The 27,999-nt window shown below is 59.6% G+C and overlaps 2 protein-coding genes across 4 annotated transcripts in view; both read right to left on the bottom strand.

Moving 5' to 3' along the window:
* Positions 1-27,999, bottom strand: part of UBC (ubiquitin C) — a 423,461-nt gene that overhangs the window by 18,854 nt on the left and 376,608 nt on the right. The gene's annotated exons all lie outside the window — the stretch shown is intronic.
* On the bottom strand, positions 258-27,999 carry DHX37 (DEAH-box helicase 37). 3 transcript variants are annotated; one of them, XM_075996438.1, is made up of 27 exons: positions 27,805-27,999; positions 25,521-25,690; positions 24,490-24,602; positions 21,919-22,261; positions 19,402-19,550; positions 18,572-18,664; positions 17,130-17,226; positions 15,830-15,943; positions 15,106-15,207; positions 14,835-14,949; positions 13,653-13,748; positions 13,358-13,440; positions 12,466-12,610; positions 11,747-11,823; positions 11,184-11,416; positions 9,059-9,170; positions 6,457-6,563; positions 6,163-6,351; positions 5,294-5,418; positions 5,090-5,206; positions 3,781-3,953; positions 3,454-3,568; positions 3,235-3,372; positions 2,965-3,059; positions 2,804-2,877; positions 1,919-2,016; positions 258-1,778 (listed from the first exon to the last, which is right to left on the bottom strand). In XM_075996438.1, the coding sequence occupies exons 1-27, from the start codon at positions 27,908-27,910 to the stop codon at positions 1,693-1,695; spliced, it is 3,465 nt and encodes a 1,154-aa protein (XP_075852553.1). In that variant the 5' UTR covers positions 27,911-27,999; the 3' UTR covers positions 258-1,692. The 3 variants fall into 3 exon arrangements, with proteins under 3 accessions (XP_075852553.1, XP_012637606.3, XP_075852554.1); XM_012782152.3 differs by having other exon boundaries at positions 21,919-22,258; XM_075996439.1 differs by lacking the exon at positions 25,521-25,690 and having other exon boundaries at positions 27,805-27,890.

Below are 27,999 nucleotides of genomic sequence, written 5' to 3'. Positions count from 1 at the left end.
TCAAGCGATCCTCCTGTCTCAGGTTCCTGAGTGGCTGGGACTACAGGCATTTGCCACCACACCCAGCTAATTGTAAAATTTTTTGTAGAGACAGGGTCTTGCTATGTTGCTCTGGCTGGTCTCAAACTCATGGCCTCCAGTGATCCTCCCACCTCGGCCTCCCAGAGTACTAAGATGACTGGCCCGGCCAGCATTGACTTTCAATGTTATGTTGCTATTTGTTTTTCATTCATAGATGGCTATACAGAGAAACCAGGTCTTAAAAAATTTGTTTTTACTCCTACATATGTACGCAAGAGAATGGAAACACATCCGCACAGAAGGTTGTACATAAACGTTCACAGCAGCTCTCTATTCACAATAGCCAAAGTTCAGCAACAACTACAAACGTGGTTTTATCCACACAATAGAACATTATTCAGCCATAAAAAGGAACGAAGTACTAATACGTGTGACCGAAGGCACGGAACTGGGAAATGTTACACTAAACGAAAGCAGCCAGTCACAAAAGGCCACGTGGTAATATTAACATTTCGCAATTCTTTGTAAGGCAGGGGTGGAGAGCACGGCTTCCTCCTTCATCTCAGAAATGCCAGTGCTCGTGCAGGGGCGGCTTCTGGGTCAGGATCTTTGAGTGGGAAACGTCCCAGTTCAAGCTTGGACAGCAGGTATCCAAGCTTTCCTCAAGGACCGACCGGCAGGTCAAGCAGGACACGTCTGTCTCAGGCTGCCCAGGCCCCGGGCCACCTCTGCAGCCGCAGGGGTGCTGAGCTCCCCCGAGGGCTTGGAGGGAGGGCCAGGGCCGTGGGCCCCTCCCCTACGGGACAGATGGGGAAGAGAGAAGAGGGAGCCTGCGCAGGTGTGGCCTCCTTCGGGAGCCCGAGAACGGTGTTGAAAAGCCAAGTCAGGCCACCAGGCCAAGCCCTGGTTCACGGGACACTGTTCACCTGGGGTATCCTTCCCTGAGTCGATCCCACGAAACAACGGGACTCTGTCCCCACAGAAGCTGCAGGTGCGGAATCCAGCCTAACTGGAGCTTGGCCCGGAGGGGCAGGGGCCTCTTGTCCCTCTTTCTCACCCGGGCACCTACCTCTGCCCTTGTCCCCTCCACCTCTGCCACGGAGGAGAGAGGGAAGTGAGGGGTCTGGGGTCCCCATTTAAGGCCAATGGAATAGCCGCGAGGCCCCAGCTCAGTGACCAGGGACGACGGACAAGGTCAGCTCCCCTCCCTAGTGTCCGAGAGACCATCCAGGAATGACACCCACTCCCCGCGGCCACAACCCAGGAAAGGTGCTGACGGGCAACCTTCCAGGAGGGCGTGGGGCCCGGGGGTGGGCCGGGGCAGAACTCGGAGGTTGCCGACGTCTAGGACGGCCCTGCCGCACGGCCAGGTGCTGGGCACCCCGGGGCCTCCCTGCTGAGGGAGGAGCAACCCCAGGGGGACAGTCCTGCCTTCCGGAAGCAGAGCGGGACGGGGCCTGCAGACGCTCGGCTGTTGCTTTGTCCAAAGGGCACGTGTGAGACACGGACCAGCACGTGAGATGAAATCATCGCCCACCGTGTAATTAAGTTACAGAAAAGCCCCCCAGGGGCTGCACGGCGCAGGGCCAGCTCTGCGCAGTCAGGGTGGGATGAACCAGGGCCCACGCGGGGGATGGCCTGACCAGTCCTGGGCCCGCAGCCCGGTGTGGGTCAGGGGTCGCAGGTGGGCGGCCAGGCTCTCTCTACGTCGGGGTGCATGGCCTGCGGAAGCCACTCGCAGTACTCGGCCAGCAGGTCTGCGGGTGGGAGGAGGACGGCGTCAGGCCTGGAGCCCAGGGACTCCAGCGGCAGGAGGAGGCCGGCTCTCCGCTGCGCACACAGCCCGAAGCCCTGCCTCGGTGGGCCCACCCCCACACTCCCCGCCCTGCCCGCTCACATCTGGGGTTTCTCGTCCACGCGTCCAGCAGGGCGTCGCGGCAGTCCGCCCGCTCCGCGGCCAGGGCTTTCAGGAGGCTCTCGGTCCGCGGCTGCAGCCTGCGGGCGGGACTCGGGTTGCCAGGAGGGCGAAGGGTCCCCTCGCCCTGCCATGCCGGGCGGGAGGATCTGAATCCCATCTCCTCCTCCCACTGCCATCCTCGCCCTCTCATCCAGTTCCGCCCGCCTCCCCCACCTCTGCGCAGTCAGCCGGCTGCCCCGGCCAACCTTGTCGCTGCACCCCGCCCGCCCCACTCCAGGCCCCGCCCTGTCCCTGTGGAGCCAATCATTGCCATCTGCACTCGTGTTTTGTTTGGTGTCAACCTCCCTGCACTGCAGTGTCACTGCAGTGACAGGGGACATGGATGGGGACGGGGATTGTGTCTGTGTCCCGGCACCTCGAGGATACTGCTGGGAGAATGACATGGCTCGTGACAGCCCGGCCACCGGGGACACTCTGCCCCACACCTGTCTCTGGTCCCCTGGGGGGAGAGTGCAGGGGTGCGTGTGCTGCTGCCTGCCGCACCTTCAGGACTGTGCCCTAAGCCCCTGCGCCATCTAGGATATCAGCCGTCGGCTCTGCCAGTCTCAGGAGGGGTGGGGGGCACGTGCTTGGAGCCCGAGCCACAGGCAGGAGGGCGAACCCTGGAGCGTCTGGACTGTGCGTGGCCCGGCCGACACCCCACGTCCGCTTTGGACTGCGCGTGGCCCCGCCGACACCCCATGCCGACTCTGGCCTCCGGCAGGGAGGAAGAACACATTTCTCATGTTTGTAGCCCAGCGTGTGGCCCTTTGTCACAGGGGCCCGGCCCCCGCCTGCCCACCGTGCCGCCCCCGGGAGCTGTACCTGGCCCAGGTCTTGAGCATGGTGCTGGGGCCGGACAGCAGGCAGCCCCGGTACGCGGCCAGCCGGCGGCAGACCTGCAGAGAGAGAGCGTGGCCGTGGTGAGACACCGGGCTTGGTCCCCACGGCAGCCGGGACGGGGCAGGAGCCACCCTAGCGCCTACCTGCCCTTCCAGCAGAAAACGGGCAAAGTGCTTGTAGCGGTCAATTCCCTGCGGAAAATCCACCTGGACGGCGGGGAGGGGCCAGCCGACGCGATCTGGGGGCAGGAGCCGGTGAGCCCGAGATGTCCCTGTGGCCGCCCTCCCGAGTCCCCTCCCTGCCCACCCAGCAGAGGGGCAGGAGGCCTGGGGTGGCCCCGTCCGAGACGCACGTGTGCGAGGAGCCCACGGCCGCAGGAGGGCCGGGCCGCCCAGGCCGCTGCCCTGACTCACAGAACGTGCTGGCCCGGTGACACAGCACTCGGCCTGTCTCGGCACAGTAGGCAGGCGCCGGCTCCTCCAGGGGCTTGTCGAACTGGCAGTAGGAGGGCAGCAGGGTGGGGATCCACTGCATCTCCACAGCGCAGACACCTGCGGGCAGGTCACGGTGCTGCTGCTGCTGGGGGTCCCGTGTGCCCACCCCCAGGGTCCCCCTGCCAGCCTTTCATGTACCTTTCATGTACATCTTGGTGGTCTCCACGATTTCCTGGTAGACCACAAACTCCGGGAGCTCTTTGAAAAGGACGGAACTGGGGTGGATGAAGACAGGGTCGTCGAGGAGAGGGGTCTGGGGAGACGGGGGATGTGACTCGGTCAGGGAGGAACATGGCCCCGTGTTGTGTGACCCCGTCCACAGAAAACACGCAGAACAGGCAAACCCACAAGGACAGCAGACTCATGGGGACGGTGGGGCTACAGGAACCCATGACTAAGGGGACAATCCTACCCCCCATGACTCAAGGGTCTAGCCACCTGCCCGGTGCCCTGACTGCGCCCCACCTTGTACGCATTCCTCCATTTGGCGTCCAGCAGCTCCTCGCTCTGGACCCTACGGGCCAGGTGGTCGCCCAGGCCGGCTGTCACGATCTGCCGTAGGTAGGTCACCTGGCTCTCGGTGGGCGGCTGCATCTTGGGATCCATGAAGAGTGAGGCCTCAGGGCACACGGCGTTGACTGGGGGAGAGCCGGGGATGAGGGTGGCAGTGGTGACAGTGAGGCTGGGGGCGCCGGCTCTACCCAGACCTTCCAGAAGGTTCCAACTACACACCTGGGCGCTCCAGCCTCAGCCACCTGCTTGCCCCAGCCACTGCCCCTGGGGCCACCAGCAGGAGCCAAAGCCCTCAGCAGCAGGACTGCGGCCGCTCTCCCATCCCCCCTCCTGCCCTGGGACAAAGCCCCAGTTCCCAGGTGGGCGGCAGAGTGTTTGGCTAGGGGATGGCCAGCCCCCAACAAGCAGGGCGCCACAGCTCGGGTCTGGTCCACGACCTGGGAGGGAAGCTGGAGATGCTGGGACCACGTAGCGCCGGAGCAGGATGGCTGCAGGCGCCCTCTGGCTCCGTCCTTCCCTTCTGCCTGGAGGGCAGAGGTGACGGGACCTCCCACTGCCTTCTCGGCCCACGAGGTGACTTTAGGGGACAATAAATGCCTAATGCATCGGGGGAGGAAGCCATTCGGGAAAGCCACAGCCAGCGGGACACAGAGTACAGTGACAGGGCCACTGTGACGCACCTGGCGCCGGGGAAAGTATCGACTGGGAAAAAGCGTCAGTTCTGGCAGCAAACCCTGCAAACTGCTCGGACTGAACGCAAGTCCCCGTCAGCCTCAGGGAAAGGCACACAGCCCGCCCGGGAGAAACTACGTGGACACGTCATCCTACACATGTGTTGGAAGGCGGAGAATGTTTCTCTGCTCCCGGGCGTCCCGGAGCCCAGGTGGAGTTGGGGCAAGACCTCATCCTTCTGCACAGAAGGGTCTGAGGGCCTGGGGCATGTCCAGGGGGTGGGGGGTGGGGGGGGAAGAGAGGTCCAGGCCACAGCGGGGACAGAGGACTCGCCAGGGACACGGCGTGACCAAGGGACAACCTGATGGGAAACCTCCTGTGTCAGGCAGCTCAAATTTGTCGCCGCCCTGCTCATGCGAGTGCGCTCGTGACGGCGAAACCACCCAAGTACTGAGTATAGGTTGTAAATGAATTTTAGCGAGGGGGCGAGTTTGCAAACACGGACTCTAAGAGTCACTTTGCTCAAGACAAGCCTAAGCGTTGAAGGCGCAGGTCAAGCTGTCCGCGGAGCAGGCTGGCGGGGCCGTACCTGCGGTGGTCAGCTGGCCCCGCAGGCGCCGCGTCTCCAGGATGGCCTTGTACCGCAGCCCGTTGGCCTCGCAGAACTGGGGCGTGCAGCCCGCGTACTCGCACGCTCCCACGGCACCTGTGGGCGAGCCGGGGCGCGTTCGCTCGCTGGCCGCCCCAGGCCTGGGCGACCCTCCCTGCACCCTGCGCCCGGCGGGGCACTCACCCAGCAGCACCATGAGGTCGCCGAGCTTCAGAGACGCCCCCTGCCCTGCCCAGGTCCTCTTCATCTGGGCCACCCGCGCCCGCCTGCCCTTCAGCCTGGCGAGCTCCTCCTCGCTGGCGGCCGGTCTGCGAACACACACGTGGCCCGCGCTGTTTCCCCGGCCACCCTCGGGGCCGGGACACGTCTATTAATCAGCCCAGGCTTAGGGGCCTGTGGGGTCGCTGGTGAACATAATCAAGGCACCAAACTCCAGCTAAAAATTCAGCGCCGGCGGCCAGCAAGATTAAAAACACGCGTGCCCACTGACCCAGCAATTTCCCGTCTAAACGCTGATATAAACAATCCAACAAATGATATCGCACAGTGCCGCACTGTTCATAAATAACGAGGAATGCCGTGAACTTGGAAGAACGAAAGAGTCCTTGAGAAACTGAAGGCACCTTCAGAAATTTCTGCAGAAACGACCCTTTTTCTCCCCAAGCTGCAGAAGGCAGCCGTGCGGTGAAGGACGCCTGGAGGTCATTAAAGGGCTGCTCGTCCCAGGAAGGACACGTAGTCATGACTATATTCTGGATTTTCTTAACATGCAATAGGCTACACACACTTTCATAGTCCTGGTGCCACTTTCCCACGGCACTGCCGCTCCCTGCTTTGGTTTCTGTTTTAGGGGGCGGACCGGAAGGGGCTCTTTTCCGGAATCAGTGACGCCCATTATCAGGGACACTCCCACATCCATGGCCCATGGCCTCGTCAGATCTCTAGGGGCGGCAGGTGAAGACCACCACGGCCGCCGGAGAGACCGGAACACGGAAGGGCTCGGCGAGAGTGGGGCCCTTGCACGCCCCGAGTGCCCAGCCCCGAGCTCGCACCTGTCCAGCTCCTCGAACAGCTCGCGCACCGTCATGGCGGCCACGATGGTGATGGCGAAGGGCAGGCAGCCATGCTGCCGGCTCAGGGCCAGCATCTTGGCGTAGCGGGGTGCCACGGGGAAGGCGGCCATGGTCCTGCCCAGCGCGGTGATGGGGCAGCTCAGCCGGGAGCTCTGCAGCTGCTTCACCCTGTGGTGGAGGGGCTGCGGTGGCGGTGGCTCCGAGGGGACCTTCTGAAGCCAGACCTGGAGGCAGCACTGGACCCGCCCCTGCCCCTGCCCTCCCCTGCCCTACCTTTCTGTTTTCTGGGGCGCCTGCAGGGCGCCCAGCGCGATCAGCAGCTCCTCGGCGGCGATGAGGGCGTCCACGGAGGGCGGCGTCGGGAAGGGGAAGTTGATGACCTGGGGCACAGGGACGCGTGGCAGGGACTGACCAGAGCCCAGAAGCAAGTGGGGCGCCCATTCCGGACGCGGGGTCCTCCCCCCACTCCTTCTGCAGGCTAGCACCGCTCATGCCAGCTGGGACAGGGGGGCCCAGGGCACCCTCAAAACCCAGAGCCCCGTCACTGACTCACACGGCGCGCTCGCTCGAAGGCGCGTCCTGAGCGCCACCGGGCGGGCACCAGGGGCTGTGCTGGGCGGCAGGAGAGGGAGGAGCCCAAAGGACAGACCTCCGCCCTCACTCAGCCCCCACCCGGCCCGGAGGGGCCAAAGCAGCCAGCGAGGAGTCACGTAAACAGTGTCGCACCAGCAGACCAGCCCAGACAGGGAAATGGCGACAGGACAGAGGGTGACCGGGCTCAGGGGTGGTGGCACCTCAGAGACAGTAACCAACCGAAGCCGTGTTCAGATACAGGCCCGCACACCCGTGTCCACAGCGGCACTGCTCACGGGACCAAGACACGGGATTTCTTTCTGGGGTGAGGAAAGCGGGCACCGACCGTGAGGAAGACCGCACGCTCTTGAATGCGCCCACACTACGGAGGGGGCTGTCTGCCTGTGAACTGTCTCGGTCACGCTGTTCTGGGTGCGGGCAGGGAGGGAGGGCTGGGGGGAGGCAGCCAGGGCCAAACCAGGCAGAGCCTTGGGGACTGAAGGCACGTCTCAGTGTCTCAGTTTCCTCATCTGTAACATGGGGTGATGAAGGCAGTAATTCCTTGCTAGGGTCATGGTGAAGATAAACCGAGGCCACGCGTGCAGAGCGCCCAGCACCCACTGCATCGGGGATGACAACCACAGTGATAACGACACAGGATGTTACGTGTCTGGAAAACACAGCTGGGGACGGGGGCCACAAATGGTGGCCAGCGGGATGGATGTCACTTTCTCTACGACTATCTTAAATATCTTATTTATTAGAGGCAGGTCTTGCTCTGTCGCCCAGGCTGGAATGCCGTGGTACAATCGCAGCTCACTGCAGCCCCCAGCTCCTCGGCTCGAGTGATCTTCCTGTCTCGGCCTCACCAGTGCCTAAGACTATAGGCACGCACCACGTCTGGTTAGGTTTTAAAAAATTTCTTGTAGAGACAGGGTCTTGCTATATTGCCCAGGCTGGTCTCAAACTTCTGGCCTCAAGTGATCCTGGCCGGGCACTGTGGCTCACGCCTGTAATCCGAGTACTCTGGGAGGCCGAGGCAGGCGGATTGCTCGAGGTCAGGAGTTCAAGACCAGCCTGAGCAAGAGCAAGACCCCATCTCTACTATAAATAGAAAGAAATTAATTGGCCAACTAACATATACAGAAAAAGTTGGCTGGGCATGATGGCGCATGCCTGTAGTCCCAGCTACTGGGGAGGCTGAAGCAGAAGGATTGCTTGGGCCCAGGAGTTTGAGGTGCTGTGAGCTAGGCTGACGCCACGGCACTCACTCTAGCCTGGGCAACAAAGCGAGACTCTGTCTCAAAAAAAAAAAAATGATCCTCCTGCCTCAGCCTCCCAAAGTGCTGGCATTATGGGTATGAGCCACCATGCCCAACCTATGTGAATTCTTAAAATTTTGAACATAATTATATTTACAACCAGAAAAATCAATGAAGATATACTTTTTTTTTTTTTGAGACTGAGTCTCACTTTGTTGCCCAGGCTAGAGTGAGTGCTGTGGCGTCAGCCTCGCTCACAGCAACCTCAAACTCCTGGGCTCAAGCGATCCTCCTGCCTCGGCCTCCCGAGTAGCTGGGACTACAGGCATGCGCCACCATGCCCGGCTTATTTTTTGTATATACATTTTTAGTTGGTCAATTAATTTATTTCTATTTTTAGTAGAGACGGGGTCTCGCTCAGGCTGGTTTTAAAGTCCCGACCTTGAGCAATCAGCCCGCCTCGGCCTCCCAGAGTGCTAGGATGAAATGCTAGGATGACAGGCGTGAGCCACCGCACCTGGCCAAGATATACATTTAAAAAGCGCAGGAAGACTGAGTTCTGTCACTTATTAGGTGTGTGTCCCTGGACCAGGACCTTTGCTTCCCTGCCTCAGTTTCCTCATCTGTTGTTAGGCTATTGGACACCCCCAGGACAGGGTGGGGCAGGTCACAGCACGCACCATGGTGCAGGGCACCCTGGACAGGACAGCTCGCCCTGCGCTGGAGGACGGGGCCAGGGAAGGCTTCCGCCGGGCAGAGTCAGCAGAAGGTCCTGCCAACGCCAAGGACTGACAGCTGACAAGCAGTGCGTGGCGCCAGGCAGCCGTCTTCTGGGTGCCCCAGGGGGACAAGAGTTAGGGAGGCGGTGGTCACAGGAGACCCGAGGTCCCAAGGCACCTGCTGAGGTAACATCTTGTAAGCGGCTGCCGCAGGCTGGGCAGGCACCTGCGGTCTCAGCTCCTGGGCGCCCTGGGCCTCGGAGGAGGGGAGGTGGCCCCTGGGGACTCAGTGGGTGACGCAGGGCTGGGGCAGCGACTGACCTTCTCAATGTTGAGAGCTTTCATCTGAAGGATTAAGTCTTCGACCGGCCGCCGGGTGATTTCTGGCGGAGGGAACTGCTCAAAGTCACCGAACACCGCAGATGAGTACAGCCTGCACAGGGAGCACGGACAGTAAAGCCAAACTCCAAGCATCCGGGATGAGTCTTTGTTTTTTTTTAGACAGAGTCTCACTCTGTTGCCCGGGTTAGAGTGCCGTGGCGTCAGCCTAACTCACAGCAACCTCAAACTCCTGGGCTCAAGCGATCCTCCTGCCTCAGCCTCCCAAGTAGCTGGCACTACATGCATGCACCACCATGCCTGGCTAATTTTTTCTATATGTTTTTAGTTGGCCAATTAATTTTTTTCTATTTTTAGTAGAGACGGGGTCTTGCTCTTGCTCAGGCTGGTCTCGAACTCTTGACCTCGAGCGATCCGCCCGCCTCGGCCTCCTAGAGTGTTAGGAGTACAGGCGTGAGCCACTGCACTCAGTCCCGGGGTTGAGTCTCGGTTCCCCACACTCAATAGGCAAGGTCCTTAGCCTCTCCCTGCCGCAGTTTCCTCACCTGGGAAATGGGGCTTGAACTGTAGCTGCCAGGTGGGGAATTGGTGACGATTAATTGATTGTCACTTGCAGAGGGCTGGCACATAGCACTCGTTAAATTTCAACTATAGCTACTTCCAACTGGTTTTCTTTGTATATTTTCTATCTTTATAATTAAAAATTCTGTTGAAAACAATAGCAATAAATCTATTAAAAATAATAGCAATAAAGCTATCAAAAGCAACAGCGCACAGACTGGGAGGAAACATTTACCAATGATACATCCAATAAGGATCAAATATCCAGATTACGTAGAGAACTCTTACAAAGCAACAAAAGACAAATGAACTAATTAAAAAATGGGCAAAAGATGTGAATAGACACGTCTCCAAGAAGATACAGAAATTGCCAATAAGACATCATCACTGATCATAGGGAAATGTGAACAAAAGCATGCGATACCCCTTCACGCTCGCTAGATGGCTACACCCAAAAAGACTGACAACAGCTAGTGTTGCCAGGGACGCCAAGAAATTAAACCCTCATTCATCGCTGGTGAGTGTTAAATGGTGTAGCTGCTGTGGGAAATAGCTTGGCAATTCCTCAACAAGTTAAATCTAGAGTTATTTTACTTGTTTTTTTATTTTTCACTTTGTTTTTTGAGACAGAGTCTCATTCTGTTGTCTGGGCTACAGTGCTGTGGCATCAGCCTCGCTCACGTCAACCTCAAACTCCTGGGCTCAAGCCATCCTCCTGCCTCAGCCTCTGGAGTAGCTGGGACTATGGGCGTGTGCCATCATGCTTTGCTAATTTTTTCTATCTTTAGTTGCCTGGCTGATTTCTTTCTATGTTTTTTTTTAGTAGAGACGGGGTTCTTGCTGTTGCTCAGGCTGGTCTTGAACTCCGAACTTCAAGCGATCCTCCCAGAGTGCTAGGATTACAGGTTTGGCCACCACGCCTGGCCAAACCTACAGTTATTATACGGCCCAGCAATTCCCCTCCTAAGTACGCACCTATGCAAAATGTAAATGAATACTGAAGCAAATCCTGGCACAGGAATGTGCAGGGCAGCGCCACGCACAACAGCAAACAACCGAAATGACCTGCACGCCCACTGACCGGCACGCAGACAAACGCAACCGGGCGGAACAGTGCTCAGCCACAAGGACGGATGAAGGACTGACACACACTACGGCACGGTGAGCCTGTCATGCTGAGTGACAGAGAGCAGACACGACAGGCCATGTGGGGAACGACTCATGCATTTGTATGAAATGTTCAGCACACGGCAGCCGTGGCGACGGGCCGTGGATTGGTGGCTGCTGGGGGCTGCAGGGAGGGAGGATGGGGAGCGACTGCCAGTGGGCACACACAACCCTCCGGAACTGTACACATTAAAAGGGTCAATTTTAGGGTCTGTGATTTAAATTTCAATTAAGCTGTTATCAACATAAGAAAACAGCAGCCCCAAACACAAGGCCCGACTCCAGCAGTGGAACAAAAAGAAAGTGCGAGCACCTGAGACCAGCAAGGGACTCGGGACCAAAGACGCCGTGGCGCCCCTTCCCGCCCCGGGGAACCCACCTGTAGCAGTGGCCGGGCTCTGTCCGGCCTGCCCGCCCTGCCCGCTGGTCGGCCGACGCCTGGGACACCCAGGTGACGCGAAAGGAGGACACGCCGGTGACGCGGTCGTAGTAGCGCTTCTTGACCTTCCCGCAGTCCACCACGTACTTGATGCCAGGGATGGTCAGGGACGTCTCGGCCACGTTGGTGGCCACGACGCACAGCCGCGTCCCCTCCGGGGGAGGCTTAAAGACCTAGGATTGAGAGGGGTGTGGCAAGAACACCCGAGAATCAAGACAGAAATCGTGGGATGGAGGCACGGGGGACGGGCACAGCTGGCCAGGCGGGGGACGTCCGGGAGGTGGCGAGGTCAAGCCATCCCCTGCCTGGGCCATGGTGCTCCTGGGCGGACACACTAGGAGGTGTTCTGTTCTTTAAGAAGACTCCAAAAACCCAGGGGTGGAGAAACTGGATGGAGAGGACGACCCAAGGCTTCGCTGGGCCCATCACCATGTCCCTAGGAGGTGCCCAAGAGCCAACTCGGGCACCCGAGCCAGGCGCCCGCCCAGGCCCAGCACGGTTACCTGCGCTTGCTTCTCGGGGGCCAGCAGGGAGTAGAGCGGGAGCACGTGCAGGGGGAGGGAGGCGTCCGGCTGCTCACCTGGAAGGAAAGCAGGAGCCGCTGGCACCCCCAGTGGGACAGATGCCACGGCAGGAGCCCCTGCTGCCCAGAACCCGGCTCTGCCACAGGTGTCCCTAGACCACCTGCTGCCAGGGGCGCCACCCTCGGGCAGCCAGCAGGTGGGCCAGGCCTGGGGGCCCACCGAGAGGCTCCTAAAGGCTCTCCTGTCTCCACTGCCCTGATCCAGATCCGAACCTTGCCACTACAGACTCCTCCCCTGAAGACCCTGGCCACGGGTCCCTGGGCCGCAGCCCCGCCTGTGTCCTGGCAGCCCTGCAGTTGGGGGAGGCTGAGCCTGCACGGGGCACCCTGGGGACCCGTACGGCCCCGGCTGGACGCAGTAGGGCACTGGGCAACACCCCAAGGCCCGCATCCACCTGGCAAAGGTGAGCAGGGGGTGGCGCCCCCATCACGCTCAATGCGGCAAGTGGCTGCGCCAGGCCACCCGGGAGCTCAGGAATCCCAAAGCCGCAGAAAGCCCAGCTCTCGGGGCGCTCACGCCCTAGCGAGGGGCGGAGGGGGTCTTGGCACATCCTGCGGGGCAGAACGTTTGTTTCCTCTACGCTGCCTCCCGGGGCCTGTGTGGTGGGCGTGAGGGCGGACGCTCTGCCAGGGCCACACCTTCGTCCGCCCCGTCGTCCCCCAGGTCCAGCTCGAGGTCGGAGCCCACGGCGCCCTCTTCGTCGTCCATTTCCGCCTCCCTGTCCTCATCGCCTTCGCCCGCCGGCAACACCGAGTAGTGGTCCAGGTTGATCTGGGGCAACGCCTGTGGCCAGCAAGACACCGGCACCATGGCCGCGGTGACCCGGGAGTGAGGCCACGCCACGTGCAGGAAACAGACCCAGCTGTGCAGAAGCGCTGCTCCGCCGCCCACCGGCCACGTGCCCTTGGGCACTTGGCCTCCTTCTGCCTCAGTTTCCTCGCCTACAAACTGGGGACTGTCACAGGACTCAGCTCGTGGGCTGCTGGGAAGATTGTTAGCCAACGCAGGGAGAGAGCCTGGACGTGCCCGTGTGCTGTTAGTGCAACACAGGCTCGGAGAGCAGCTCCCCGTCTGCGCCTCCAACACGTGTGTGCTCCGGGCGAGCCCTCTGAGCGTGTCTCAGGCCATCGCCCACCCTGCGGCTTCCGGAGCCGCGCCATCCTGAGACCCTCCTCCGTGGGGGTGCCTTGGAATCTCACTGTCCAGTACGGCCACCAGCAGCCCTCCTGGGTCTGGAGCGACGGAGGAACTACACCTTTATTTTTATTTTTTTGGAGACAGAGTCTTGCTCTGTTGCCCAGGCTCGAGTGCCATGGTGTCATCACAGCTCACTGCAGCCTCCACTCCTGAGCTCAAGTGATCCTCCTGCCTCAGCCTCCTTGGGTGCTAGGGTGACAGGCATGAGCCACTGGGCCCAGCCTAGGTTTCTAATTGAATTTCATTCCAATTACAATCAAACCTAAGCAGCTGCGTGGGCCAGCAGCCACCGTCCTGGACAGCCCTCGCCGCCCCCGCGAGTCCCCTGCGTACCTCAGCCCTCGCCTTCTTGGCCCTCGCCCGAGACTTCTTGAACTTCCGCGTCTCTTCTACGGAGTCTTCCTGATCTTGCCTTTCTGGGAGAGGTGAAGAGACGGGGGGAAAGACGCCTGTGGCCGGTGCCCGCTGCCAGCGCCTTGCTCTCTGCCGCCATCGACTCTAGGGTGGGAGGTGCGGGCAGGCGAAGGTGCCAACTCTGCCAGCGGGAGACTCGGAGGCGGAACCCGTCGCCCCAGCCAGGGGCGCAGGGCCACGCCTGGCTGCCCAGGGGTGTCCTCGAGCTGGTTACCTTGCGGCCGGGCCCTGGCGGGTGGGAAGGCCTTCCTGAGCCTGCGGCACAGAGCGTGCACCTCTGCCTGCCCCGTCAGGAACACCAGGATGCCACCTGCGGAAAGACCCGGCACCTTGGTTATCTGCCAGGCACTCGGAGAATGTTCCACGTTCTTTAGCGACGAGCACCTGCCAAGCCCTGCTCTGAGGCCGGGATGGCGCAGACATGGACAAGTGACAGTGAGTCCTAGACTGACGGTGCTGTGTGGAGGGGACACTCAGTGGCCCCACGACCTGGCACGACCTCCCCAAAAGCACTAAGAACAGACGCCAAGACACCTGCACGCACACAACAGCCCACCCGCCCCTAGACACGAAGTCATGGGAGGCTTGCTGCCCAAGCTCCCTCCTTGCCTCCCACCAGCTCAGAGTCTCCCAGAGTGGCCGAGAGGCCCGGGACACCCAGATGCCGCAAGCAGAGCGAGGCCCGGGACACCCAGATGCCGCAAGCAGAGCGAGGCCCGGGACACCCAGATGCCGCAAGCAGAGCGAGGCCCGGGACACCCAGATGCCGCAAGCAGAGCGAGGCCCGGGACACCCAGATGCCGCAAGCAGAGTGAGGCCCGGGACACCCAGATGCCGCAAGCAGAGTGAGGCCCGGGACACCCAGATGCCGCAAGCAGAGTGAGGCCCGGGACACCCAGATGCCGCAAGCAGAGCGAGGCCCGGGCATCCTGGAGCCGAGACTCACAGCCTCCCCACGCAAAGCCAGGCTGGGCGGGGGATCTCTAATGTCCTCTCCCTTTCTAGCCCGGACAAAGCTGAGTCAATTTACATAACAGCAGGTGAGTAACTGAGCAAGTACCATGGGGACATGGGGACCTCAGGTGAAAGCACCTGTTCACCTGCACTGCTCCTGGGACACCCGTGCCCAGCGGCTCCCGCCCGGGCCCTGTGACACATGGGAGCTCCGTCCTCCAGGTAGTCACAGAAGCCTCAAAGAGTTGTGGGCAGGACGGGGCAGGGCAGGTGCTGTGAACACTCTGGAACCAGTGAGGAAACCGAGGCACAGCGAAGACAAGGGCCTATCATGAGCTACTAGGAGACAGGCCAAGAGCCTGGGCACCCCTGCCCACACAGCCATCACCATGTGGGTTTGGAGCAGGACAGTCCCCTCTGCCCTCACCCCTCGGGGCCTCACCTGCAGGCAACATCCGGTGGATCTTGCAGACCTTCCGGAAGCACTCGCCACTGTAGTCCTCCAGCGGCGTCCTCTTGTTAAAATGCACCGTCACCGGGAACTGCCTGGATTCCACCTACGAGACGCAGGCAGGGTGGGCCGGGCTTTGGCCCAGGGTCGTCCCTCCCCTTTCCAGATCTTTCCAAGTCAAGGTTTTAAGGCCTCTCAACAGGCTGTCAATCCCCACAGGACAAAGCGAGCTCCCACGGAGGGACCGGCGCCCGGGCGTTACCTTGATGACGGGCGGCGGCTGGGCGAAGAGCCGCTGGTTCTGGGTGAAGTCCTCCACCCGCAGCGTGGCCGACATGATGAGCAGCTTCAGCGGCAGGTGCCTCTGTGGAGACAGGCGCAGGGACCACGGCCACGGTGACCACAGAGGCAGGCCACACTCGCGTCAGAGCCCAGGAAGGTGGGGGGGGCTCCGCTTCACTCCAGGCCCCGCCCTTGGCCCCCTTTCCGGCTGCTGAGACCCCTTGGCAAGTGAGCCCGCACAGGATCTGTCCTCCCAGGGCATCGGCTTGTTCCAGCGGCCTTTCGAGCCCCCAAAGTCAGGCTCTGATGGTGGAACGTGAGGCTGGACGGCGGAGATGAGGCCCCCGACCCCGTCGAGCCTGTCTGTCCCTGGGGCCCAGGAGGAGCTGGCTGATTCCCCAGGTGTGGGTGGGGTTTCCTAGCCGGGCTCACTCGGTGCCGAGGGGCCTCCTGCCGGGCTCTGCCCCCCAAGCCCTCGCTGCCTCTTGCTGCTAGCGAACCCCACACCCCAAAGCTGAGGACTAGCCGGAGCACCTCTGGTGTATGAAAGGGAAGGTCAGAGGCACAGCCCTGGCCCAGGGGACCCTGACCTCAGGGACCCCTCTCACAGCAGTGGCCGGGGTACAGGTGGGCCTGGGCCAAGGGCAGCCAAGCTCCTGACGGGACTTTGGGGCCTCCCCCGCATCTCCTGCCCCCTGTGCTACCTTTGCCCGGAGGGACACGATGCGGGACAGCAGGCCGATGAGGATGTCCGTGTACACGCTCCTCTCGTGGGCCTCGTCGATGATCACCACCTTGTACCGCAGCAGCAGGAAGTCCTGGGGGGGTTGTGAGCGGGTGAGAACCACAGTCTCCTCATGTCCCCACTCTCCCACTCGAGGGGCCCCTCATAGCAGCAGGGACCCTGAGCTCTTGGCTTTGGGGGAATCCTGGCTCTGTGACCTGGGGCAAGGTACACACTGCCCTGTGCCTCAGTTTCTTCATCTATACAATGGGGACCACAACAGGACCTACGGCAGTTAATACCTGTGAAGTGCACAGCACAGGGCCTGGGAGAGAAAGTGCGAGAGAAAGGGCAGAGGCTCTGTGTCAGAGCCGAGCCGCCACTGTGGGTGGGAGGGCAGGCAGGGACACGAGACGTGGGCGGGGCCGTGGCACGTGCCACATGGAAAGGGGCTGCCCAGACAGAACCACACCTGCAGCCACCCAGGTGCCCCAGTGGCCTCAGAGCTGAGAAGGCTGGAGTCACCTCTGCCCCCACTGGAGACGGCCCTGCCCGGGGCACGTCACACAGCCAGAGCAGACACAGCGCAGAGCTGCCGTCACCAGACAGTGGTTCTCCATGCGGGCCTGCACGCCACCCCACTGACCGAACGGCCGAGTTCCCAGAATGTTCCGATCCCTGGGAAGCTCCCCGAGGCCTGAGCGGGTCAGTGAGGGAGGCAGCAGCCAGGTGTCCTGACTTACAAACCGAACGCGCCTGGACACAGCGCCAAGGCTGGGGACTACAGAACGCACCACTGCTCGGGGCAAGGCCCAGTGGCCTCGGCCGGGCTCCCTGGCTCCCTGCTCAGGGTGTGGCGCTGCCCCTCCCAGCACGCAAGTGGACCGGGACGTTCGTGAGAGGGGACCGTGTCTGGGTCCACCTTCCAGTCTCCGACACACAGGGCGGTGCCGGCACGTCACAGGTGCTCATGCCACGTTTGGGGAACGCCCAAACTCGGTGACGCCAATCACAGCAGCAAACACGAGTTCGCATTTCAGGAGCTCCGACTGAGCACCAGCATTGTGCAAAGCTGCTCACGGGAACTGTCCGACTTCCCATGGAGATGATCCTGTGAGGAAGGCACCAGTGTGCCTTGACAGAAACTGAGCTCGGAGAGGTTAAGTAACTCACCCAAAGTCACAGAGCGGCACACTGGCTGCTCACGCCTCAGGGGACACCCTACCACCCTGTCCCCGTGCTCACTGGCCTTGCGTCACGAGACGAGACCAGCAACCAACCTTCTGGATTTCTTTGAGCAGCACGCCATCCGTCATGAACTTGATTCTGGTGTCTTCGGTCACATTTCCCTCGTACCGGATCTGGTAGGAGACGACCCTGTGAGGACAGACGTCGGCTCAGGCGGGCCAGTCTCAGACCTCGGCTGGAGCCCGCGGTTTAAACGCGACTGTAAAAAGCTCGCTGGACACACCGGGGAAACCGAACACCGGCTGTGGGTCATTCGGGAGTCCCCACGTGCTCCTCAGCTACAGAGGGGCACTGCTGCTGGGTTTTAGAGAGCCCTTTTCTTTTAAAAAAAAATCCCCATGTTTCAGACGTGCACAGAGGAACCCGAGGACAAATGAGACACCCGATACTTGCTCCTAAACAGCCGGGGTGGGAGGGCGCAATGCGACAGGCTGGTCACAAGTTATGGCTCCTGGGGCTGGGCGCGTGGGGCTCGCCGTGCTGTCCTTGCTACTTACCTATGCACGTGCCAGATGCATTTATAACAAAAAGTTAAAGGAGGACGAAGCTGCTTTTTGTGCCTTGTTATTTTCAAGATACTAAACGAAACAGGCAAGGCACAGACCAGCGTGCCCAGCGTGCGGCCGCTGATGTAAAAGGCAAACGAGAGACGTGCAGTTGCTGTCTGCACGGAATCCTCCAGAAGGATGCACAGAACTGGGTGGCCCTGGCTGCCCAGAGCGGGAGGCGGGGGCTGGGTGGAAAGGGGCTCCCCCTACTGGCCTGTCCCTGCTGCGGCGTCCTCCCCAGCACCTCGCCCACCCGACCCACGGCTCGGGCCTCCCCTGCGTGCACGCTGGCCCCACGGGGACAGGCGGCTCCGTCTGGTCCACCGCCGTGTCCCGAGAGCCCAGTGTGGGCCTGGCACCCGGAGGTGCCGCCCAGTCAGCATCGGATGCGACTCCCACAAGGTGCCCTTTTGTGCCTCTGCGATTCTAGACCACACTGAGCGTGTTACCTCTTCCAGCCCAATTCAAGAGTCGGGACTGAGGCCCAGGCATCGGCATCATAAACCCGCGCTCCCAAGCCAAGCCATTCCGAGGCGAACACTACACTCGCCCGAGCAAATCGCTTTCCAAAGCAAGTCCTGCAGAGTCGCTGCCAGGAGAGGACTGTGCATTTGGCACCTGAGTTTCGCCTAACCTGGGGATGCTCGGCGCTTGTTACACAACTGCCCGCAGTCAGCCCCCGCTCTGTCCTCCAGTCCCCACACAGGCCATTCCTCGGAGCACAGCGCGTGATGTGAGCCGAGAGCCTGGCTGGCCTCACCCCTGCCCCACAGCCCCCTGCCTGGGCGGGCCCCACCGTGCTCAGACGGGGAGGTGACACTTTCACCCAGCCCGATCACCGATGCCGCTGCCTCCCTCCGGAGCAGCTGACACCTGGGGTCAAGGACACAGGACCACCCCAAGACCCCAGAGACCAGAGTTCTCACCGCTGCGACAGATTCATCTCCTTGGCCACTCGCTGGGACATGGCTATGGCAGCCACTCGGCGGGGCTCCGTGACGCCGATGATGCTGTTGTCACTGGGGGAAGAACACAACGCGTCACAGTGCTTGGCCCCACCTGCCCGTCCCCGCAGTCTTAGGGCAGGATCTGCTGTGGGGACTCGGGGCCCGGGAAGGGGACAGTGCTAAGCAGCAAAGGGCACAGCCCACAGGTCAACACACAGGAAATGGGGCGACAGCCACAGGGCAGCTGTGACAGGAAAGAGGCAGCTCTTGATGTGCTGATGGGAAACACGCTGACACGCTTCCCTGGTGGGCGACGTCTCACATGTGCTGTGACAACTGGTCCCCAGGGGAATCGAGAGTGCCCTCTGCGAATCCACTGGGAGAGGATTCCAGAAACTTGAGCCTGGTCCCCTCCCCGGGCCACCCACGTGCCTTTTCCCTCTGTTGACTGTGCCTGTATCATTCCCTGCAGAGGATCACAGCCGTGAGCACTACTCCGACACTCTCGGGTCAAAAGTGCCCAGAGGAGGCTACGCAGTGACAACAGCAAACACGCCACCCTCCGTCCCAAGGACCGATCTGCGAGTTCTGTGCAAACCCGCTTGTTAACCTGCAGAACCCTGTGAAGCAGGTGCTGATAGCATTCCCATCTTACAGATGAGGAAACTGAGGCCAAGGGGGGTCAGGCAGCCTGTCACACGGTGCACACAGGACCAGGTCCCTGGGAGCCTAGGCTATTAGTGACTCTTGGGGACCACACCTTGGCTGTCACCGAGGGACCCGCAGAGGGCCCCGTGTGCGGCCCCTACCTGCTGTAGCCTGCCTCGTAGAGAAACTGGGGCACCTGCGTGGTCTTCCCGCTGCCGGTCTCGCCACACACGATGACGATGGGGTGCTCGGCCACGGCCTCCATGATCACTTGCTCTTCGGAGAGAATCGGGAGCTTCAGCCGCTCCTCCTGGCAGGAGAGGGGACGTCAGCCCCGGGGCACTGGGGCGTGTGGGCCCCCGGACGGCAGTGGGGAGAGAGGACTCCGCGAGCAGACATTGCAAGAGTATGTGGGGTGACGTGGTCTCCATAAGGGCGGCAGCTGGCACCTGGGGACGGGGACAAGGAGCCATGGCCCACAGGAGACAGAGAAGGGGACTGTGTCCTTTGGAACACTCTCGGCTACTGCCTGGAGTGAGTCTCACTTGATGGCATGACAACCTTGGTAAATAATCTGGTGCTGATTTTATCAGAGTCGAGCATGTGTGACCCGGCAGCTCCTCTCCTAGGTAGGCACCGTAGAGCCGTGGCTTTCACACGTTTTGTTCCTAGGACCCGTGAAAAGCAACACATCTTACAGCAGGACTCAAGTGCACACACACACACGCACTACACACAGAAGGAAAAGTTCCGTGAAACACCCTTATGGGTAAAACATGTCGACAAGCTAGTATTTTTTGTTTTGTTCTATTTCTATTTTAGTCCATCCCATTTGTTCAAAAAGAAAAATGCTGGTCATTTTATGACCCAGAGACGGCTGGGACCTCCAGTTTGCAAACAGTGCCCATGAGAAACTTCTGCTCAAGTGCTCATAAGAGGAGAACAAGAGTGTTTAAAGCAGCAGTGGAGATAACAGCAAAATCCTGAAGCAACGCACGTGCCCGCACCTGAAGGCTCCCGCCTCGGCGCACACGGCGGAGCATGTGGCTGTGCACGCGGCTGCGCGGGCAAACAAGGAGTGCAGCTGGGCTACCTGCGTCAGCAGGGACAAACCCCAGGACACGATGTTGAGTAACAAAAAAGCAAACTGGGGAAAAACGGAGCTGACACGATGCCACTTATACAGACAGGCAAACCTACGCAGTGTGTGGCTTCACACTACGGATAGGGAAAATCACAAAGAAAAGCCCAGGCTGAAGTCCCAGCGGATGGCAGGGACAGGAGGAGGGGCAGGCTGAGCCCTCGAATGACCATGTGGAGCAGACGCCCACACCAGCCCCCGCCACCAGGCGGCGCCAGCCACGACAGCACCTAGACATAAACCTTTGTGGTGTGACAACACTGGCAGGCCGGGGCACCTGTGACAGCAACCAGCTTATCCTGATTAAGACTTTTTATGTAAGCACACATACAACCGGAATTACAGTTTCATTATAAATAGTACTGGTATTTTCCATTCTCTTTTTTTTCATTTTTAAAAGAGGAGCTGGTCAGACCGCACCTGTGTCCACACTCCACTCTGACTTGGTTGGAACAGGCGCTCTAGGACCCAGCAGCCCTCCTGCCCCGGGGCCTTTGCTCCTGCAGTTCTCGGTGTGGGACAGGCCCACCCTCTCCTCACCTGGTGCTGGCCCTTCAGCTCTTGCCCCCAGACTCCGGCCCTGACGAGACCGGGACCTGTTAGGCTCCCCCCTTACTGGACCCATCTTCTCCTCCCTGGCTCTTGTCCCTACTTCTTTCTTTCAAAAAGTTTTCTGCAGAGACAGGGGTCTCACTATGCTGCCCAGGCTGGTCTTGAACTCCTGGCCTCAAGCGATCCTCCAACCTGGGCCTCCCAAAGTGCTGGGATTACAGGTGTGAGCCACTGCACCTCCTGTCCCCGTTAACGACAGCGTGTGGTCGAGTCGGCCTCCTCCACTGCACTGAAAGCCGCAGAGGGCACAGGCCATTCCATGCCGGGCCCGCTCAGGGTCTGGCCCACAGCACAGGCTCACTGGAAACGTGCCGATGGATGGACAGAGGAAATGGCTGCCACCGTGCTGGGCCAGACCCCGGGCTAAGTGACCGCTTGGTGCCCATGACGTCACCAAAGCCTCACACCCACTGCGACGAGACAGCTGACCAGACCGCTGAGGTTCCAGAGTCCCTACCCTGTGCCACGGGCTTTCTATACCCTGGATCCTTTTACTGTCATGACAACCCTCCCTGTGCCAGGCGTGGAAACTGAGGCACAGAGAGGGGGATCACCTTAAACAGATGGAGTACCCCCATTTTCAGATAAAGAAAACGGGCCCAGAAAGTGAGCTAGGGAGTGGAAGATCCAGCACGTGATTTTGGATCAATTGATCCCACGGCCCCAACTCTCACCTGGATTGGCGGCTAGCTAGGCGGGGACCGAGGTCAGAGAAGGATGGTGACATGGCCAGCGGACGCCACCCGCAACCACTCGACTGTGGCCCAGCCCCGCCTGCATCGTGGTCAGGGCTCCTCCGTCTCTACCATGGCCCCAGGAGGCAGGCACAGGGGACGCAACCTGCCCCACCAGGACGCCCCTCTCTTCGCGCCCAGCCCCGTCTCACTAACCTACATCTGAAATGACAAACACTGGGGTGGCAAACCTGCATTTCTGGCGAGCGGTTCACGGGGACAAACACGGCAGGCTTCGACGGGGGCCTGGGCAGGGCGGGGGCTGCTGCGGGGGGAGCAGGAGTCGCGGCCGGCGGGGGCTGAGTGCCCGGCTCGGGGCTCTGGTCCCCGGCCTGCAGGGGAGCTGGCGGCAGGTGCGCTGCTGCTGGCCCCGCGCCAGCGCCCGTCTGCTCCACCGCTGGGGCGTCATCAGGCTCAGACACCTCCGAGGATTCGGACTCCTCTGCTGAGGGCAGGCGCCGGCGCTTCCGGTGGGCCCCGCTGAGGCTGCTGAACTTTTCCGGGCCCTGGGCTGGGAGCTCCTCGGCCTTCCTGCTGGGAGAGTGGAGATGTCAGGCACGCAGGCCCCGGACATCTGAGGCTGGCCAGGGCTGCTGAACACTCACCAGGGGTCAGGAATCTAAGGCCGTGTCCCTTTCTGCCCCAGGGCCTTTGCACTCCTGTTCCTACTCCCAGAAACATCCTTCCTGCAGATAACCCTCCCCCACTTTGGTCCGGATTCAAGCGTCTGCTCCAGTGTCACCTCGCAGGGAGGCTGTCCCTGACCACACAGCCCCAGACACCTGTCTCTTCTCTCTCCACCCACTTCCCCCGCTGTGTTTTCTGCTCAGTACGTCCCACCTTCCCTCCACCAGACTCTAAGCTCCTTAAGGGGAAGGACTTTCTTTTTATGCACTGTCCCATCTGCAGGGCCTAGAGGGGCTCCTGGGACAGAGCTCGCTCTCGGTAAACAGTCATTAAATGAACAACAGGGCTCGCAGGGACGGGCCTGTCCTAGCTGGACAGAGCGGGCTGAGTGAGGCCGCGGAGCGTGAGGGGACGGGGGAGGCACACAGGCTCAGCGAAGGGTCAGCTGCCTGGGGGGACGCCAACCTGGTGTGGCCGATTGTCCCACTGGTCAAGACCAGGTGGGAACCTGGATTTTAATGTGACATCTCCTACTTCTTAAACGTTGGCCGTACTGGGTTAAATAACGTGGCCCCAAAATTCATGTTTACCCAGAACCTCAAAACGAGTACTGGGTTAAATATTGTGGCCCCAAAATTCACGTTTACCCAGAACTTCAAAACGAGACCTGATTTGGAATGAGGGTCTTCACAGATGTAATTAAATTAAGATGAGGTCACACTGGATCAGGATGGGCCTAATCCCACCACTGACTTGTGTTCTTAGAAGAAGAGAAAAGAGAGACCCAGACTCAGGGCCTAGACCCGGGTCTAGGAGAATGCGTAAGACACAGATACACGCTGGAAGGACGCTATGTGACAGGGGAACAGAGAGGGGAGTAGGCAGCTGCAAGCCAAGGAACGCCAAGGAACGCCAAGGACTGCGGGCCACCACCGGAAGCCAGGACAAGTCCGGGGACAGATTCTGCCCACAGCTTCCAGACGGAGCCACCTGTGCTCACACCTTGATGTCGGACTTCTCGCCTCCAGAACAACGACGGAATACATTCCTGTTTTTTTTTTTTTTTTTTTTTTTGAGACAGAGTCTCACTTTGTTGCCCAGGCTAGAGTGAGTGCCGTGGCATCAGCCTGGCTCACAGCAACCTCAATCTCCGGGGCTCAGCGATCCTACTGCCTCAGCCTCCCGAGTAGCTGGGACTACAGGCATGCGCCACCATGCCCGGCTAATTTTTTGTATATATATTTTTAGTTGGTCAATTAATTTCTTTCTATTTTTGGTAGAGACAGGGTCTCGCTCAGGCTGGTTTCGAACTCCTGACCTTGAGCAATCCGCCCGCCTCGGCCTCCCAAAGTGCTAGGATTATAGGCGTGAGCCACAGCGCCCGGCCGTTCCTGTTGTTTTAAAGCGCTAAATTTGTGGTGGTTTGATACAGCAGCCCTGGGGAGCTTTTTTTTTTTTGAGACAGAGTCTCGCTTTGTTGTCCAGGCTAGAGTGAGTGCCGTGGCGTCAGCCTAGCTCACAGCAACCTCAAACTCCTGGGCTCGAGTGATCCTTCTGCCTCAGCCTCCCGAGTAGCTGGGACTACAGGCATGCGCCACCATGCCCGGCTAATTTTTTTATATATATATCAGTTGGCCAATTAATTTCTTTCTATTTTTGGTAGAGACAGGGTCTCGCTCAGGCTGGTTTCGAACTCCTGACCTTGAGCAATCCGCCCGCCTCGGCCTCCCAAGAGCTAGGATTACAGGCGTGAGCCACAGCGCCCGGCCTGGGGAGCTTTTAATAACACACTGGCAAACAATCCTACTGCTTTAGTAATACCACACAAACCAAACCAAGCCCAACACTGGGCCAACTTGAGCTCTTGATCACCTAATGGCAATTTCTGGCCTCATTATCTGTACAAACGCTGGAAGAACCTACGATGGGCGACTCCAAACGGCAAGGAACACTGGCATTGCCAGGGCGAGACATGTACGGCCTTTACCGACCAGAGGCACTCAGCACGGACAGCGATCGCCAGCTACTCAGGCCACCACAAACTTAGTTTCCCAAACACCGCACCCCAGGAAGACTCCAAACCTGTAAGCCCTCCCCGGCAGGCCCTGGTGGCGAGCAGGGGCTGGCCGACTCACTCTTTGGTGTGGTACATGCGGTCCCCGGTGCCCAGCTTGGATGTGGTATAAAAGAGTCTCATCTCCGTGTCCGAAACCTGGACTTCGCTCAATTTCTGTAGCATCTCTGCTCGCTGGGAAAGGAAACGCAGGTGTCATACATTTGGCATCACGACCCTCTTCTCAGAGGGGACACTGTGAATAAAATTTTAGCATCGCTAACAGCTAGAGTCTTTTTAAATGCAGTCTAGGGTTGTACAAACGAGGCTCTCTTTGCAGCACTGAGTGTCATGATAGAAGACTACTGGCCACCCGCTGTCCACCAACAGGAGACTGAACAGATGAAGCAGGGCCAGTCGTACAGAGCCACACGCCCCAGCTGTTACGAGGGAGGAGGCGGCTTCAAGCGTGTTGATGTGAACTGGTCCCCAAGCCCCCGTAACATAGCCTCAGTCACCTAGGTGAGGATTTCATGAGTTTTTCCATTGTTGTTTTTGAAATTGTACATATACTTTTTTTTTTCTTTAGAGATGAGGTCTCTCTCTGTCACCCAGGCTGTAGTACAGTAGCATCATCATAGCTCACTGTAACCTCAATCTCCAGGGCTCAAGTGATCCTCCTGCCTCAGCCTCCCAGCCTGACCAGGGGCTGATCACTGTTGGAGCTGGTGACAGGGACACAGGAGTTCATTACTCTATTCTCTCTACTTTTCTAGATGTTTGAATTTCCCATGACAGATCTTTTTCCTTAAGCATAACTAAGGGAAAGAAAGTTTGAAATTCTCTAGGATAAAGTAAAAAAATAAGTAACACGAATGATTAGGAAAAGATGGGAGCACAAAAATTTAGTTCCTCAGCCACAGTAGCCACATTTCAAGGGCTCCACAGCAACATGCAGCTAAGTGGCTACTGCATCGGACCGTGCAGACATAGAACACTTCCCCCATTCCAGAAGGTTCCACGGGATAGTCCTGCTGCAGAGACCATGCTGGGAGGACAGAGAGACTCCCCACTCTGGAGAGCTGTGTGCAGACCCTTCAGAGCGGGCTGTACCTGGCTCTTCTTCTCCTTCTGTTCTAAGATTTTCTGCAACGCTTTCCTCTCTTTTTTGGTCAGAGGCTTCTTCTCCTTCTTCGACAGGGGAGGGGCTTTGGTCTTCTTTTTCTTCTTCCCCGGCAGAACGAGCGCGTTGCTTGCGTCGACTCCTTTCAACGTGCCCTTGTCTGAAAAGACACACGTGCCTCACCCGCAGCCCGGCCTGTGCCACGCGCCCGGCCTGTGCCACGTTCTTTCAAGATCCCCCTGCCCCTGAGAAAGGTGAGATACATGAAGATGACTTATTGTGATGTAAATAAGAACTTTTCGGAGGTCTCTGAGACCTCAGCCCCTGTGCTCAGATGGCTCAGTCCCAAGTGTCGGCCAGTGTCTTCGGCTCTCTTTGAGGTGCTGTCCTGAGCTGTCCCTGCTACTACAATGGCTGACACCTGTCCCGGGACACATCCTGCTTCTGCAGGCGTTCTCTACCTTTCAAAGCATTCTCGTGCCAGTCACCAACACATTTTCCCAAAACATCACTTCCAAAACTCTAATAGCAAGTAGGATGCTTACTAAGGTTGAGCATCCCTTATCCAAAATGCTTGGGACCAAAAGGGTTTCAGATTTTAGATTTCTTTTTGGATTTTGGAGTGTCTGCATTATACTTACCAGCTGAGCCCTTTAATCCAAAAACCTGAAATCTGAAGTGCTCCTATGAGCATTTCCTTTCTGTGTCACATTGGCAAAGTTTAAAATTTTGAAGCATTTTGTATTTTGGGTTAGGGATGCTCAACCTGTACCACCTGCACCATTTTGCAAATTTGAAAATGGAGGCGCAGAGATGTTAGGCGATTTGCCTCGACTCCTGCCTATCTGTGCAACTCTTAAGGAGGGAGTTCAGACTTCCAGATTCCTACCCAATGTTCTTCACTATAACATGCCTTCCACGTCCAACAGGAGGGCAGGAGAGCATGCTGACTGGTGGGTGGAGGCAGCAGCTACTCCAGATGGCCCCAGATCCCATCTCCATTTCTGCAATCTTCCCTACAGCCACACGGGCCTGGCCCTTGGGGCTCACATGGCAGCTGGACAAGTTCAGTTTGGGAACACGTTTAGTTTGGACACCTGGTGGATAGCCTCGAACCCACTCAGTTGCTTCCCCCAGCTCTTCTGCACAACTGGCGCAGTAGAGGTGACCCATGACTTCCTGATGTTAAACTCAGTAGGGCTTCTCTCTCCCTGACTCTGAAACAGCACCTGAAGCCGACGGTGAGTGTCCTCCCTGGTCCCAGGACAACCACACTCTCCCAGCTCTCTCCCACCTCACGGGCTACTCCGCCCCCCTGGCACGGTCCTCTTCACTCCCCTCCCCAGGGCTGGACTCATTCCTTCAGTCTTCTGGCTTCAAGTGAGTATCATCTATACACAGATGATTCCAGAATTAATCTCGCCACCAAGACCTGCCTCTCTTGAACATCCAGGTAGCTGCCTGCCTACCCTCTACTTGGATACCTAACAGGTCCCCCAAGCCACTCATATCCAAAGCCCAGCTCCAAGCTGCCTGCTGCACACCCGGGAGTCATCCTTGTCACCTCCTTTGCTCTTGTGCACATTCTCTGACTTCAAAACACACCCCGAATCCACTCACACCCACTTCTCACCTCCCCTACTGCTGTCTCCTGGTCCAAGCATCCGCTCCACCTCCCGCCCCACCACCCTGATTCTCCCTTTGCCTTCTACTGCCCCTCCTCTGCGTAAACCCCCCTGCGCTCTCTTCTCACTCAGAGAAACGCGCCAGTCCTCACCTAGCCCGGTGAGGTCCGACGTGCCCTGGGCCCCGTTTTCTCTCTCCTCTCACCGGGCCACCCCGGTCCTGACTCCCGCACAGGGAGGCCCGCCCCGCATCCCTGCGGAACCCTGCGGAACCCTGCAACCACGCGAGCGCCGCCCCTGCTGCGCAGCCACACGACGTTCTACACCTCGCGCGTTTCCCCTGCCTGTCTCCGCCCGCGAGCATGTAAACTCCGGGTGGCGGGGATCTTTAAGACCTCCTTTTCTGCTACGTCTCCAGGGCCTAGTCTAGCGCTGGCCTACAGGAGGGCGAGAGCAGCCCCGAGCACTGCCCCCCCAACTCCCCTCCTCTGGATCATCCGGAATGGGGGCGCCTCTGCGCCCCCCGCCCCAGAGCTGGGGAGGCCGCAAGCGCACAGGCCGGAGGACGCCCGCCCTCACTGCCGGCCCTGGCGGCGAGGCTCGGGGCGGCCCTCCCGCCAAGCCCGACCGCGGTCCCGGGACGCCTTACCCTCTAGCTCCAGCCGCACCGGGGGCGGCTCCGGGGGGCCCTTGGACGGGCCGGGGCCCGCCTGCTGGCGCCCCCTGACGTTGTACCGCCGGCGCAGCTTCCCCATGGCGGCGCCTCCGCCCAGCTCTACTCCGCCGGCGGCGGCACCCAGTCTACCTGAGGCCCAGCCCACGTGGGTGCCCAGACCACCAACCC

This window comes from Microcebus murinus, chromosome 22, assembly GCF_040939455.1.
Source record: "Microcebus murinus isolate Inina chromosome 22, M.murinus_Inina_mat1.0, whole genome shotgun sequence".
Lineage (NCBI taxonomy): Eukaryota > Metazoa > Chordata > Mammalia > Primates > Cheirogaleidae > Microcebus > Microcebus murinus.
This window is presented reverse-complemented; position numbering and strand designations above follow the sequence as displayed.